General features: G+C 29.2%; 2 protein-coding genes across 2 annotated transcripts; one reads left to right on the top strand and one right to left on the bottom strand.

Annotated features, from left to right (window-relative positions):
• The first annotated feature begins 2,223 nt into the window (after positions 1 to 2,223).
• Positions 2,224 to 4,067, top strand: LOC126842228 (uncharacterized histidine-rich protein DDB_G0274557-like). The gene is made up of 3 exons (XM_050579122.1): positions 2,224 to 2,366; positions 2,880 to 2,944; positions 3,708 to 4,067. The coding sequence occupies exons 1-3, from the start codon at positions 2,349 to 2,351 to the stop codon at positions 3,877 to 3,879; spliced, it is 255 nt and encodes an 84-aa protein (XP_050435079.1). The 5' UTR covers positions 2,224 to 2,348; the 3' UTR covers positions 3,880 to 4,067.
• Positions 4,068 to 6,769: 2,702 nt separating this feature from the next.
• Positions 6,770 to 14,713, bottom strand: LOC126846556 (AP-3 complex subunit delta-1). The gene is made up of 19 exons (XM_050586128.1): positions 14,308 to 14,713; positions 13,425 to 13,520; positions 13,190 to 13,318; positions 12,896 to 13,036; positions 12,546 to 12,815; positions 12,245 to 12,318; positions 10,807 to 10,856; positions 10,650 to 10,699; positions 10,444 to 10,492; positions 10,231 to 10,376; positions 10,018 to 10,166; positions 9,718 to 9,948; positions 9,501 to 9,651; positions 9,203 to 9,423; positions 8,966 to 9,134; positions 8,240 to 8,848; positions 7,710 to 7,850; positions 7,492 to 7,629; positions 6,770 to 7,417 (listed from the first exon to the last, which is right to left on the bottom strand). Exons 1-19 carry the CDS (start codon positions 14,404 to 14,406, stop codon positions 7,037 to 7,039), a joined length of 3,294 nt encoding a protein of 1,097 aa, XP_050442085.1. The 5' UTR covers positions 14,407 to 14,713; the 3' UTR covers positions 6,770 to 7,036.
• Positions 14,714 to 14,717: the final 4 nt, after the last annotated feature.

Raw genomic sequence — 14,717 nt, 5'->3', positions numbered from 1 at the left:
CAAGTTTTGATGGTCATTCCCAATGATAATTGGTTCCCTTAAGTGTCTACTTATATTTTCGGTCATTGCAAATCTAACAAAACCAATACCGTTGAAGCTAAAAAATGGTGACCTGTGTTGAAAAAACAAACACACCAGTCGAACTCTGTCATTAATCTTGAGTAAAATACAATAAAGTTAGAAGTAAGCCATTTACTAACATAATATTATCTAATATAATAATGCGAAATTTTCAAAAACCAGAAACAAATCGCTGTATTTGAAAAAAAAACAAGCAATACCTACAATATAAATTTCATAATGCTCGTTTTTCTGTATTTTATTATTATTTATTTCAACTGAACTCAAAAAAGGTAACATAATATAAACAATGGGTAGGTACCTAGATAATGTAACGACGGCACTTGCCTGACATCACGCACTGCACCGTAACAATAATATAATACAAATTAATTGATTATCCTCTCTTTAAGCAAGCTTGTGTTGAGATTTGAAATAAACATTTTTTTTTAAACTCATTGCTAAATAATTAATTAATAATGTATTCATATTTAAAAATATTACTGGATGGATTACACTGCATCATACGTTCATGCTTGTTCTTCGGTCAGGCCAAGATATATATTTTATATGCGAGCGATAAGTTGCAAACTGTGTAAAACAATATTATTTAAGAAATCCTAGAATAATATTATATTATGCTTCTGGGTACTTGTTTTTTTTTATTATGGTCACTTGATATCATCTCATTTACCTACATTCACTTTTTAACAGAACACAATATTATATTATTATAATATATGGATGTTTGTAATAGTTGACCAACTTTTTACCGGGCCATTCATTCAATTAGTGTTATTTAGATTGTTAATTAATACCAAAGAAAATAATAATAACAAACAATTAATTATACTTAAAGAAAAAAAAACCCGACCCCGTTGTCATGGATTTTATTTTATTTGTCATAATCTGTAAACAATTTTATGTTACTTCAAAAAAAATTCACCACGTAGGTCGCTAATCACAATTCCAATTCCAATATTCTTTTATTCGTTTGGTCTAACCCTTCCTTGGTTACGTTTGCAATATCAATGAAGATACAATACAATCTATATTATCATAAAAATTCGTGAGATTTTAAGTTAGCGGTAGAAAAGTAGATTGTAGACGCATGTTATATTGTATTTAGCAAGTTTATGAGTAACATATTAGAGATTACTTATTGGGTGATCAAAGCATCGGATACTAAACTGATACTAAATGCAAAATAGATAATCACCACATTAATACTAAATTGTACTTGGATAACAAAGCCTCCTCAAGTCAATCTTTGTGATATATTAAATCAAGCAAACGAGAAAGAAGTCGAACGTATTGTATTGTTTATTTTTGTTTTGTAAATAAATCGAGTAAATGACGCGTAAACAAATGTAATGAACGTGTAAATAAATCTAACAGACGAGTAAATGATTAAATAAATAGAGATTATTGTATTTTTTAATTTTTTCAAGCAAAAAAAATTATTTGAGTGAACGAGTAAACGATTAAACAAATCGATATTATGGATTATTTTTTGTTTTACCTACAAGAAACGAGTGAGTAAATTTAATAAACGAGTGAATAAATCGAGTAAACGAGTAAATATATCTAGTGAACAAACCGAGTTTCGCATTTGGTAGCGTGAGTAGTATAATGCTACTAGCGTGTCACAAAAAATCAAACAAGTTTCCTTGGTTGGCCCCAGCCTAAAAACATTATCATGTTAAGACCTATCCGTAACGGGAAAAATGATCCCCTGTTGCATTAAGTTCGAACCAAAGGTGTGTAGGTAGATATACCTACTCGCCGGGTCGGTAAGCCGTTTAAAGTACACAAGACGGCTCTTGTTTCACTAACGCTTATGCCGATACGGTCGGCGTCTCCCCGTGGCTGATGTACCTACTCGCTCACAACGCAACGCCTATACATATAAAATACATAACCAGCTGGAACCTTATACATTATTCGACGCATGATCTTGTTTGCCATTGCCGAGACATTATAGTAATATTATTATTATGGTCTATGTGGTGTGTTTGTATAAGAAAGTAATGGCTAGTAGTCGAGTTGCATAACGTGCTTATGGTGGGCTCATACGCCGGACATCGCGGGTCAACCCTTCCAGCCGATTACCTGAACTTCTCAAGTCCCACCCGTTGATATGTTTCTGAATAGTGGAATATTCTGCAAACCGTATATAAGTATAGGCGCTCAACACTAGTGACAACTCGTTACTCGTTGGTCAGTAATCGTGATCGAGAACCAAATATAACATAATACCAGCTGTCCAGAATAAAAGCTGTTTGAAAATGAAGACCTCCGTATCCGTAAGTATAATTGTTTTTTTTTTTTTACGATATTATAGACATTTGACAATGTTTTTAAGCCAACGATAAAACACGTGAGTTTTTTGCGAACTTAATGAGTAACTGTTGCTTTTTTTACAAGATAAAAGAAATCATAAACGAGTATTTAAACCATAAAGTGGAATTAACTCTTTTTGAAATTGAAAAGAAATCACTAATTTATGGTTAGGTGCAGTAATTTCATATTAATATAAATTGTAAATTAACAATTTTTAAATTATATATTTAACACATCAACTTAATTTTTGTTAACTATTTGACTAATTTGAGTCAAAAATTGTTTTTATGGTATAATTTTTCATTACAAATGGTTAAAACAATTTATAAAGTTTATCATAACCGTTCGACTTTTCCTTTGATAAAATATCACAATAATCTTAATAATATCATAATCCTTAGTCTTAAAAAAACTAATACTTGATAGATTAGCTCTATCGACTTGTTTATAATTAATTTATCAATTTTGTTTTTTAGGCTGTAATTTTCTTGGCTCTTCTCTCAGTCACCGCAGCAGCTCCTTCTTTCGGATGGGGTAAACAGTAAGTACAAATTGTGTTTGTTTTTTATCAAGTACCTACTTTTAAAATGTTCATTTAAGTATTTAAAATACATAACACACATTTTTGTAATTAATCGTTCTCATTTTGGGTATTATTCAATTAAACCTGTACTTCTCAATGTATAAGTGATCAAAAAAAAAATTTCTAGTCGAAAGACTCAAATAGTCTCAAATTAAAAAAAAAAATTCAGTTTAAATAAAATTAGGTTGTAATTATTATATTTATACGAAAATAGCATGTCTTCTTAAAATTTCAATCCTATGGTTAACACTTAAAATTAAATTGTTAATTTTTTTCAAAATTAGATGTACAAGTGACATTTTTTTGTCAGTCATGGTAAAATATTTGTCTTTGAGATATTTTCTATTTTGATATTTTTATTATATCATACTTTTCATCAATTTTGAAAAGAAACCCCAAAAACATGCTAATGTTTTCAAAACCATTAACTACCATTTACAGATTGTCATCGAAGCGTATATTTGAAAGGGGTTTTAATAAATGGCAGTCACAACAATTCCTGTAGACCTGTGGACTTCACAAAGCCTAATAGGCTTCGTCCCCAGTATGCCTCTACCTCGCTGCATTGGCTTTTTTCTTATAAACTCAACATTAAATAACATAATAAACACATACATATGAGAATACTTAATATTAAAAAACTAATGTAATATAATGTATGATTTTACGACGGAATCTAGGTGTAAACTGTAATTTTTAAAACGATTATACTATTTTTCAGCGAACACTATGTAATTCACGTGCCATACTACGTGCACAAAGAGCCCGTTTACATCAAGAAGCCCGTGTACATCGAAAAACCCGTTTACATCAAGTCCTACGATCATTACCATCACGACGATCATTACGACCATCATCACGACCATCATCATTACGACAGCCACTGGTACTGAGTTCAGTAACCCCGTTTGATAAGTCTACATTTTCCCCCCTATATGTATAACAATGTAATTATTGTAAAGTGTTAATAGCTACCTATAATTCCTTGTTAATCTGTTTTGTTTTTCGCTGTGAAATACTCTAAGCTACGACTTATAAATATTAGAATTATAATACATCAACCGCACTGTTTATTTCTAAACGATTACTAAATTGTTTTTATTTATTTATTTTGCTCAACGCACAGTAGTCAGAAACAAAATAATGTGCAAAAGTGGACAAAATTCATTTGTCAATTTGAATAATTGACCGTGTTTACTGAATGTTAATTCTGACACCATTAATGATTAACATACCAAAATTGAGGTTTGTACGACGGATATACAGAGTGATACATTTTACGTAAGACACTCGTTTTATTTTAAAACATTTGCTAGTTTGTTGACAATTTCTTTTTGTAGACGTTTTACAGACATAAAAATAATTATGTTTATCTGTATTTGAATCGTTAATATTATAAAGCCGTTAAAAAATGATCACTCAATGAAAATAAACAAATCATACGCAAGTCGCAAGTCTAATTCATATGTCAGTAAACGACAAATGGACCTTAAAATACCTAGGAGAGCTATAAATTTGAACTACACGCCCAACGAGTAGAAATTCAAAATTATATTCCACATATTTTTGGTTTTACTCATTTTTACACCAGTTTTTTTAACATTTTTTATATTTACAACATATTTTGCATTTCTTTAATTTTTTTTTTTACAAAAAAACAAATTAATATTATTAGACGAAAAATAATGAAATAAAAGTGGAATTTTTTTTGTAAATAATTGTTTTTGTTGGTTTTTTTAAAAGAAATAGGTTTAATTATTTTTCATAATTTATAATAAGGGTTAAGTGTAAATAAACGTTTTTTTTTATTAAAAAAACTACCTAAATTTAGTACCTGTGTCTAAAGAATATTCCATTCAAATATGGAACTAATGTGTAATGCGACTATTTTCTGAAAAAAACTATCACACTCGTGCCGTATTAAATTTCCAGGTGTAATTTTATGCCTTAAGGTCAGACAAATCAGACGGAGAGTAGATCATATATAGTGAGAAAATCGAGTATCTGATGACAACAAGTATTTTCATTAAACATTGTTGATTGCGATATTTTATGGACAATAACGGCAACACATCATAATGTGCACATCTACCGTCGAATCCGTTCACTTGGAAATGGTTTTCAACCAGAATTTCGAGCCAAAATGGATATAAGTACTATGCCATTTATATATTACACATGATATGACATATACCTACGCTATTTTTGTCTTTCCTTCTGTAAGTTGTTACTTGTTGTAGTCTGTATAGTGTATACCATCATCGTGTACACCTATACTTGTACTCAAACGGTTTAGTTTATCCAACGTCAATATTATGATTAATAACAATCTGTATTAACATGCGTGCGATAGAGAGTGCGGAACCAACGAATGTACAAACAGTGTTGCCTCTCAAAACGCACTCATAATAAGTTAATAATATGTGTACTTATGCGATGCATCAAGTTACCTGTTACATATTATTATTATATTATACTTTCTCAGTCGCTGCGTGTTAATCTACAGTGTTTTTTTTTTCTAATGAGCCGAAAACAACAAAAACGTGAAACGTGATGGTTTAAACGGTTATGCGAATAATTACTCAAACTACCAAAGTATAAAGTAACCGACAGTCGTTAATATTATATTATATACATAATGTATTAAACATTTATATACTCGCATACGACTCTCGCATGACACACTCTTTGATACCTCAAAAACGTCCAGAGGCGGATATAGGAATGAAATAAGGGGAGGGCTGGAAAAAAAATTCACTTCAAATACATATAAGGCGATAATCATAGAGTTAACGATTATATAGTAAAAATAATACATATTCTAATACATGATAGATTTTATTTATAATATTATAATATAAAAAATCCTGACAGATTTCAGATATGTCTGATCAATCAATGTGGTTTATTTGTGTCATTAATTTAAATAAAAACGTTAATCATTAGGGCTGGACGATATTTTAAAAACTATAATATACTCGCTTCCAATAATAATTCCTAATAATTAATTGATTTATTTATTGTACAATCACTACAATTCCTAAATAATAGATATTCATTATATATTATATTATACTATTGTTTCCGTATTTTAAAACAAGTGAACATTTCTTTATACTCGATCAATTACGTTCTAAAATTATTATTCAAAATTTCACCTTTTATTTAAAACAAAAATATACAAAATGTTATAGACATTTAATAGGTTTTTTTTTATACTCAATCCTATTCTGACAAGGGATTTTTCTTTAGCACTAGTTTCCTATAAATCGCCTCTACACTAGTAAACAACTAAAAAAATTGTTAAAAATTGTTTTTTGCTAAAAGAAATCTAGAGGCCACGTTCGGACCAGAAAAAAATCCAACACATCTTGTTTTTGTTCCAAAAAAAAAGTTCTAATTTGTTTTATATTGTTATTCACAAACATAAATACAACGCAAACCGTTAATTAATGTACTTTACCAACATTATATCAATCATTTTCTAGTTTGTTAGTTTTTTATTTTATTTTTATGTGACCGATTTTGTTCTTTGCCTTACCTAGTGTGGTACAACGAAATACTCTCATTCCACATTCTAGTTTCAGGTACTTCGCATTCTATATTTAAAAATGTCTTTTAAATATATATTTAAACAAAAAAATTAAACTCACCTCTTAGTTTTGCAACATAAATCCAATTTATGATCATTAAAATGGACAATATAATAATAACAGTTTATAAAATTGTTTTTTGCTATATAAATATATATATATATTTCATTTTAAATATAAATATACGATTCTTTCAATTATTTATCAAATAAAAAATAAATAAAAATGATTAAATAAAAATAATAAATAATTAAATATAAATGCCAACCGTTAAGTTGTTTAACAAAGAATATATAAACAAATTTTTTATAAACAGACATTTAGTATTCGCCGACATGAAAAGCTTTACCACTTACTGTGTTTAGTTTTATAGTACCAAAACATTTAGTACCGGCAAGTTGAAAAAAAAAACACAGTTACATGAGAGTATACATAATATTTTGATCGATTACTATTATCAAATTTGATAATTGGATTTAATTTCGTCAATTAAATTATCAATCAACTGCTGGGACGTGCATTTCGCCTCGACAGACACATTATTGACATTGGATTTGACCAACAGACATAGTTGTTCGTTGGATACGGTCGAGCTATAGAGCGATGCAGTTTCTCCAACACGTTCGACAAGCACGAGATGAAGCTTTGTAGAAAACCAATTGATAACCTGATTGAAATTGGTACCGGACAACACGACAGATGACTTGAAAATCAACTGACCGTTGCACAACAATTCCACTAAAGGTACACTAGGAGGTGCTTTGAGGAACATATCGTAAACGGCCACCCTCAATCGCCAGTCCAGCTTGTCTTGATGGAAGCTTTCTTCTTGGAACATCTAAAAAAAAAATATATATATAACTTATAATTAAAATCGAAATATGACATTTATTTATTTTAAAATTTACGTACTTGAGCCATGTACGTGAGCGTTCCTCTAAGTATGTTAGGCACGGTTATATTTTCAACCCGCAATGACAAATCAAACTCAACAGATGAACTTGTTTGTACGCTACTCGACAGTTTATACGACGACAATGTTTTGTTTTTCTAAAAATTTGATAATAAATTAGAAAAATATAAGTCAACAAACACATTAATTGCCTTTATCAAAAACAAATAATACTGACTTGATCGATAAATTGAATAGCGGTAGAATTATTAACATCTAATTCAATGTTTTTAATCAAACAATTGTTACTCAAATTTGTAATACGGAACAATACAGTAGCCAAATTTCCCAATTCACTCTTTGGATCTATTTTATACTCCTAAGTAAAAAAAAAATAATATCAATCAACACTAGTTGTACACCAACCTAGGCAATATTTTGTTTCTATTTTATATAAATAATATTTGTTATATACAAATAATTATTTGAAAATAATGAGTTAAATGATATTTACTGTTTGAAATATTTATAATTTAAAATAATGTTTTATTTAAACACATTTCTACTTTACTGTTTTAAATAAACTGTTTTACCTAATATTTTTTTTTATGTGAATTATAATTTCCAGTGTATTGGAATAAAAAAATTATTTATTGTTTGTTTTTTTTTTTTTTTATATATATATATAAAAGCTTATTAAATAATACCTAGGTTTGATTGTACATTTTTAAATTCGATTATAATTTTATACTAATCAGTGAAATTTACCAAAACTAAGTATTTATCCATAGCCAATTTATTAAACGACAAATCTTCAGCTTGAACAATTTCTTTAGATGGAGTGCAAATACCCAATGCTTCTTCATAACCTTGTTTGATTTCGATTAATTGTTGATCATCATTAATGACTTTTTTTGATTTTTTTGATTTCTCGCTTTTCTTTTTTTTATCTTTTTTCTTTTTTTTTATCTTTTTTTCTTCAACGGGCGGGGGCGGCTCTTCAATTTCGACAGGAACGTCCAAGTCAATGTCTAGAGCTGCATGCGGATCATTTTCATCTTTTGTCGTCTCTAATGCCCCATCCGAATCTTCAGCTCCTTCAGGCATCTCACCAATATCTCTATTTACTACCATTTCGATGGCAGGCGTATCATCGTCTTCTTCTTCGACTTCTTTTCTTCTTTTTTTCGACTTTTTCTTATCTTTTTTCAATTTTTTTGCTTTCAAATACTTATCAGACGAAATGAAACCAGATACATTTAACGGGGTTGGAAGATCTATAGTTGCAATGGGAATGTCACAAGTCTGATCATTGGTTGAATTTAGTTTTAAATAATTTGGGTTGTTTTCTTGTTCTTGAAGACGAGCTTTTCTAGTCTGTAAAAGATAAATATGCATTAATTTGTTTACAAAAACTTTTCTATTTAAACCAGTTTTAATGGTTTCGTTGCCTTTGGATATAGTACGGTTTGGGTAATAAGTTATTCTTCATACCTGTTCTGCGTTTTCTACAGTCTTATTAGTGTATTCTTCATCATCTTTTTTATCGAAGCTGCTCAAATTAAAGAAATTGGAATGATCATCTTGGTTACTGTATTGGTTGTCGTCTTCACTATCCGAAGAACTCTGCAAAGGCTCATTAATCCATTGGTCCAAATCCAACCTACATAAGTATGTAAGTTTCAAGTTATAATTTTTCTTTAAGAAGTAATAATTACATTGACTACCTACCCTTCTGGGACTTGCACTTTGCGCTGGGCTTTAGGCGCGACTGGATTAAGTTCACCACTAAACAACGAAACCACTTGGGCGCATATGTCATCACTGTCACTGCTGTCTAATTCCTTATGAATGAAACTTATCAGTTGTAACGCAACACTGGCTCGCTCTTGGACTTCTAGATCACCACTCGAAACGTATTGCGCCAATTTATCTGACACTCTTTTGCAAACCTAAACCATTAAAAAAAAAAAATTTATATATAGTTATTTGGTTTTTTGAACTAATTTAAAACATATCACATACACACCTTGATGGACTGTTGTTTGTCACCTCTGGACAATATAACGGACAACACTTTCATTATGTTTTGCACGTAAGCCGCCTGAATGTGACCAGGCAATGAATGTACTTTGCTGTGTAGCATTGAAAATAATGTCTCTTCTGGTTTTTCCAACTCACTAAAAAAAAAGGGAAAAAATATATATATTTTTTTTTTAATTATATTTTAACTGAACACCACTTACTTGGCATATTCTCCACATATCCACGCTGCGGCATATAAGACATTAGTCATGTTTGATCCGCCAGATGGTTGCATAAACATATGAGCGTTGTTTAAAAGTAGCGACATTTGGCTGACGGCGAATGGCCTGATAGCTTTGACTCGAACAGCGACATCCAACATCTGATCTGCCAAAAGCGGGCCATGTTTCATACCTTCTACTCTAGCTAATTCCACCAAAACACTGACGTACCTAAAAAAACAAAAAAAACTCAAGCAAATGATTACAATTAAATATTTAAGCATTTTAGTTTGAACTCACCATTCAAAATTTGTTATAAAATGATAGTTGTCTTGCGAGCAAATATCAATGATTTTAACAAGCAATTCATCTCGATACACGGTGCCCTCGGCTTTGTCCATGTGCACCATCAGTTTTTTTACTATTTCCATTAAGTTTTTTTTGGAAACCTACAAGAGCATTTTTTTTAAAACCCGTAGCTATTTTATATAAAAAAAAAAAAAATTCACATACCATTCCGTAGAGTAGGTCTAGTGCACGAAGTCTAATTGATTCATCTTTATCATCCAAACAAACCATAATTAAATCTTTATGCGATTGAACAGATTTGGGATGAGTTTTCAATATTTTAGACATGGCCAATAAACCCAAATATTTCACTGGAATCAAACGAAATATATAAATTAAAAATATAAAATACAATTTGTCTTTTCAAGTTACACTTACAATTTTGGTCGGAATCTTCAATTAATATTCTCAATTTTTGGACGCATAACTGAAATGAACAAAAAAATATTGCAATAAAACACCAAATTAAAAAGTTTTAAGTATTGAACATATGATCATATGATTTTCTACTCAAATTTAGAAACATTCAGTTCCAATTTATTTGTCAATTAATTTAATCTAATGCTAATTAAGTAGCATCTTACTTGTATGGAAGCACTGTGATTTGGCATACCGGAAGATATGGATATAAGCACTGTAAAATGCACATAAATAAATAACAATAAATAACAAAGACTAAATAGACAAAGCTAATTCAAAAATTTTTTTTTGTTTGATAATATATTTGTTTTTTTAACTTACCAGCAATTACAGTATTAATGCATTCGTATAACAAAGACATTGCCGAAGTACTAAAACAAAATATACATATGTTATTTTAAAAATATATCAATTGAAGTTCAAATAAGCAATTATTTGGAACAATACCCAGTTTCTATACTTTAAAGGTAATATTAATCTATAAGGATAACTATGTATACACCATTACTATTTTTAAAGTGATAAGAACACTATTTTAGTATAGTTTTTTATTTCTAAAACTTTTTTTAATTAGTCATTTTAAAGGCTCCATTTTGATTCTCTTTTGCCGCCTAGTTTATAAATTACATTGTGTAATTTTTTTTTTAAACATTTTAAAGATATTTTATAGTTTTAAAGTTTTGACATTTTATAAATATATAAAAAAACCATATTATAGACTGTTTTAGGTACACATAATATTGTCCAATTACAAAATGGGATGGTTTATAGCCGACCAATAGTTTGAGAAAAAAAAATTATAAAAAATTTAACAAGTGTAGTGTCCCCTTATAATAATTTTTAGCCATTTCATAAAGCGAAAACAAACAGTTTTTTTTTATGAAATTAACAATTTCACTCAACGGAAATGACATATTATTACAAATTATAAAATTACATACAAATCAACTTTTTTTTTTTAATTGTTATGCAAATACAAAGTTATTATTAATAACACCGCTAGTAATAATTCTAACTATCTATAAGTTGTAACAAAGGACATTTTACAGATAATTATGTAGACTAATGTAACTATATATAATGAATAATACTAAAAAAATTAAAGATTATTAAGAGGATGTTTTGTTGTTACTAAGGTTTTGAACATAAGTGCTGACCCTAAACTTTGATAATTTTTGCATTAGCTACTATATAGTATAGCACATAAAGCGATACATGTATAATTTATAATGCCCGCAAACATATTACCATCTCCAAAATTGAGAAGTATCTCTTACACAACGTCCATCGATTTTAGAAATATTTGTTTGATTTGAATTGTTTTTAGTAAATTTATTATCAGTCCTAAGCCTACAAACATAATAAATAGTATGTCATCAAACGATTAAAAAAAAATTCCTACATTTTATAATCAAAAAAAAAAAATGAAAAGAAATTGAAGCCAACAAAATTACAAACTATTAATTATTATTTTTCAACGTCGAACATTGTTTTAGTATATTTTAAATATTCAATTTGAATTGAGTCTTGAATTATTTAAATCCTCTCTGCCTATTTTGTACCAAAATACGCAAAACACAATTTACAAATTTTTATTTTTAATAATTGCTTAAATAGAAACAAATGTAGGTAATTTATATACATATTTATATTTTTTTAATCAAATATTTTATTTATTACTGAAGGTTTTAGCTTTATGTTGTTAGTTTGTGTAGGGTCACTACAATTTTTGTTTTAGTACTTTATTGTTACGCCTTACCTGTGTATGAGATTAGTAAGTGGTTCTATAAGTTTTTTTCCAAGACGTGGTTCCAGTGGAGTCAACGCACCAAACTAAAAATAATTCCAATAGATTCAATTTCAGTGTATTGAAAAAATATTTATAAATATTAAATATTAATAAAGACATAAAATATTTGAAAAAACTTCCTACAACAATAGTATATGCAAGTGTATTATTTTTTGTATTTAGGGTTTTTTTATAAATATTTTATTTCTTTACTATACATAACCACAAGTGTTACTTAAGTTTTTCTAGATGAAATATTAATTTTAATTACCAATTTTATTATTTTTATCAACATCCAATTGTTGGTAGATGATGTCATTAGTTTGAAAAAAACTGGCGCTAAGCTCAAATAGTTTTTAGGATTTTTCCTAGCTAATTCACAAACAACATTGACGGCGGCCGATTGAACACCACAGTCCATATCTTCTAATTTATCTTTAAGACGAGGAAATGCTGGACGCAATGCTTCCGGAAAACGAAGAAATACTTTGTACATCATGAGCACAGCCTTTTTTCTGAGATATGGCTTTGTCGAAGACAGCTGTGTACCAAACGAGATATAAAAATACAATAATTATTATTGTTATTCTTCAAAAGTAGTTTTTAAGTATAATAACAAACCAATGTCATGATGTCATTGGCCAAGTCTCTTGCCAGATCAGGACTTATGAAACATGCCAATGCGGAAAGGGCAACACCAGCATCATATTGATTTTGACTGTTCAAATCTTTACGTATCATATTTGTCGTCAACATTAACAACTAAAATTTTAAAAAATGTTATTGATTAATTTCATTCATTAAATTTACGCTCCTTACAAAAAAAAACATCACATTTCATCGGTCAATGTGTTAAAATGTGCCTTTTTTTTGTACAGTGCGCTTAGACGATAAAGTAAAATTTTAATTACGTACATCTGTATCACTATGGAAGCTCTGCGATGACGCTAAATACCCAATTCTTTTGTATGTAAACTTTGACGAACTCATCACTTCAATAACGTTGAAACCGGCCCAGCTGATATCGTAGCCCAACATTTGTAGCTGCGAATAAAACAAATTATGATAAATCTATAAAACTTTGATCTAATTTTAGCTTTGGTGCAAAACCGAAAAGGTATTTGTATATATAATATATCAAATTGAATACATATGTAAGTTTGGCCACGGCTGTTGCCTTGACTGCGATATTTTCTTGTCGTAATTCTTGTTTAATTTCTTCCATACACTGTGCAATATATTTCGCCTATAACCAAACAAAATTGTCCGTAAAATATTAGTACATACTTCATGCAAATTTTAGTTTCGATGCTAAACTTATTTGTAAATAAATTAAAACTCATACATATGTACATGTTTTTCCATTTATTATAGTTTTCAGGATCCCCGAGGAAGCAAGATATTCGTGATGCAGGGGTGGTCATCTGTTTTGATGTGCGCTAATCAAACTCAATGACTCTAATACCAAGTGTTAAACCGCACTTTTGTTACCCGACTAAGTATAATAGTTTATGCTAGGTCATAGACATATACTCGTATATTTTCTTTACAATAATAATAGGCTAATTTATTATGTAGGTTGGATATAATATACCCTAAAAATATGTCCACAGGTATTAAAGCTTTAAAATAAACATTATTTATGTTATTCACCAACTTTTTTTAATGAAATAAGTTTTGATAAAAGAAAGGTTATGGTTGGGATATGATTTACGATATGTAAAAAAAATGATAAATTTAACAGTTTGTTAGCTTGATGAATATTTCTCAATATATCAATCACACTTAAAAGAACACTAAATAGGTAATAATTGAAGATTGGAAAATGCCAAACGCTTGACATGCTGAAATTTTATAAAGCCGAAGATGATCAAGAGCTCCAAAGAAGCTTTTTTACATTTGAAATTTGACAAACATGTTGAACTGTATTTTTTTGTTTTTAACACGTTTTAAGAATAGTAATAATTTAATTTTTTTTACTAGTTTAAGACAATTTTTCTTCTAAATTTAAGTTTAAATTATTTGGCGCTCACCTCATTTTCCTTGCTATTACGAATACCACGCACGAGATCGGTAAGATTTTTGTCGAACATCCTTTCGATGTTACCTCTGACTTTTTTTAGAGCCATCATAAAAAAAATCTAATCACAGATAAAAAAAACCACTTGATTCAATAAATAAAAAATATATCTAATTTAACAGCTGTTGCTACAGTTTATAATTCATTTAACGACTATTACAGAGCATGTTTGAAGTGTTTAATTATATGACAAATATCCGTTAATTGCCATTGGCTCGAAACTAATTAATTTGAATAATGTAATAGGTACAACAGCAGCATCGGCGGAGTTACATAATTGCTCTACGTGGATAGACCGAGATCAAAAATTATAATCTAATACATTGGCCCCCGACGGCCCCTACAATCTACATGAAGAAAGTC

The sequence above is a fragment of the Adelges cooleyi genome, unplaced genomic scaffold (genome assembly GCF_023614345.1).
Source record: "Adelges cooleyi isolate 19-005CV unplaced genomic scaffold, UGA_ACOO_1.1 ACOO_flye_CR_arks_rails_tigmint_CR_PRNA_108, whole genome shotgun sequence".
Classification (NCBI taxonomy): domain Eukaryota; kingdom Metazoa; phylum Arthropoda; class Insecta; order Hemiptera; family Adelgidae; genus Adelges; species Adelges cooleyi.
This window is presented reverse-complemented; position numbering and strand designations above follow the sequence as displayed.

Excerpts from the sequence above, each read along its gene's own strand:
- LOC126846556 (XM_050586128.1), bottom strand. The coding sequence starts at position 14,406 with ATGATGGCTCTAAAAAAAGTCAGAGGTAACATCGAAAGGATGTTCGAC. Across the intron at positions 13,521-14,307 it reads GTAATAGCAAGGAAAATGAG|GCGAAATATATTGCACAGTG; the intron begins GTGAGCGCCAAA and ends GTTTGGTTATAG. Across the intron at positions 9,949-10,017 it reads TTTATAACAAATTTTGAATG|GTACGTCAGTGTTTTGGTGG; the intron begins GTGAGTTCAAAC and ends TTGTTTTTTTAG.
- LOC126842228 (XM_050579122.1), top strand. Across the intron at positions 2,945-3,707 it reads TCTTTCGGATGGGGTAAACA|CGAACACTATGTAATTCACG; the intron begins GTAAGTACAAAT and ends ACTATTTTTCAG.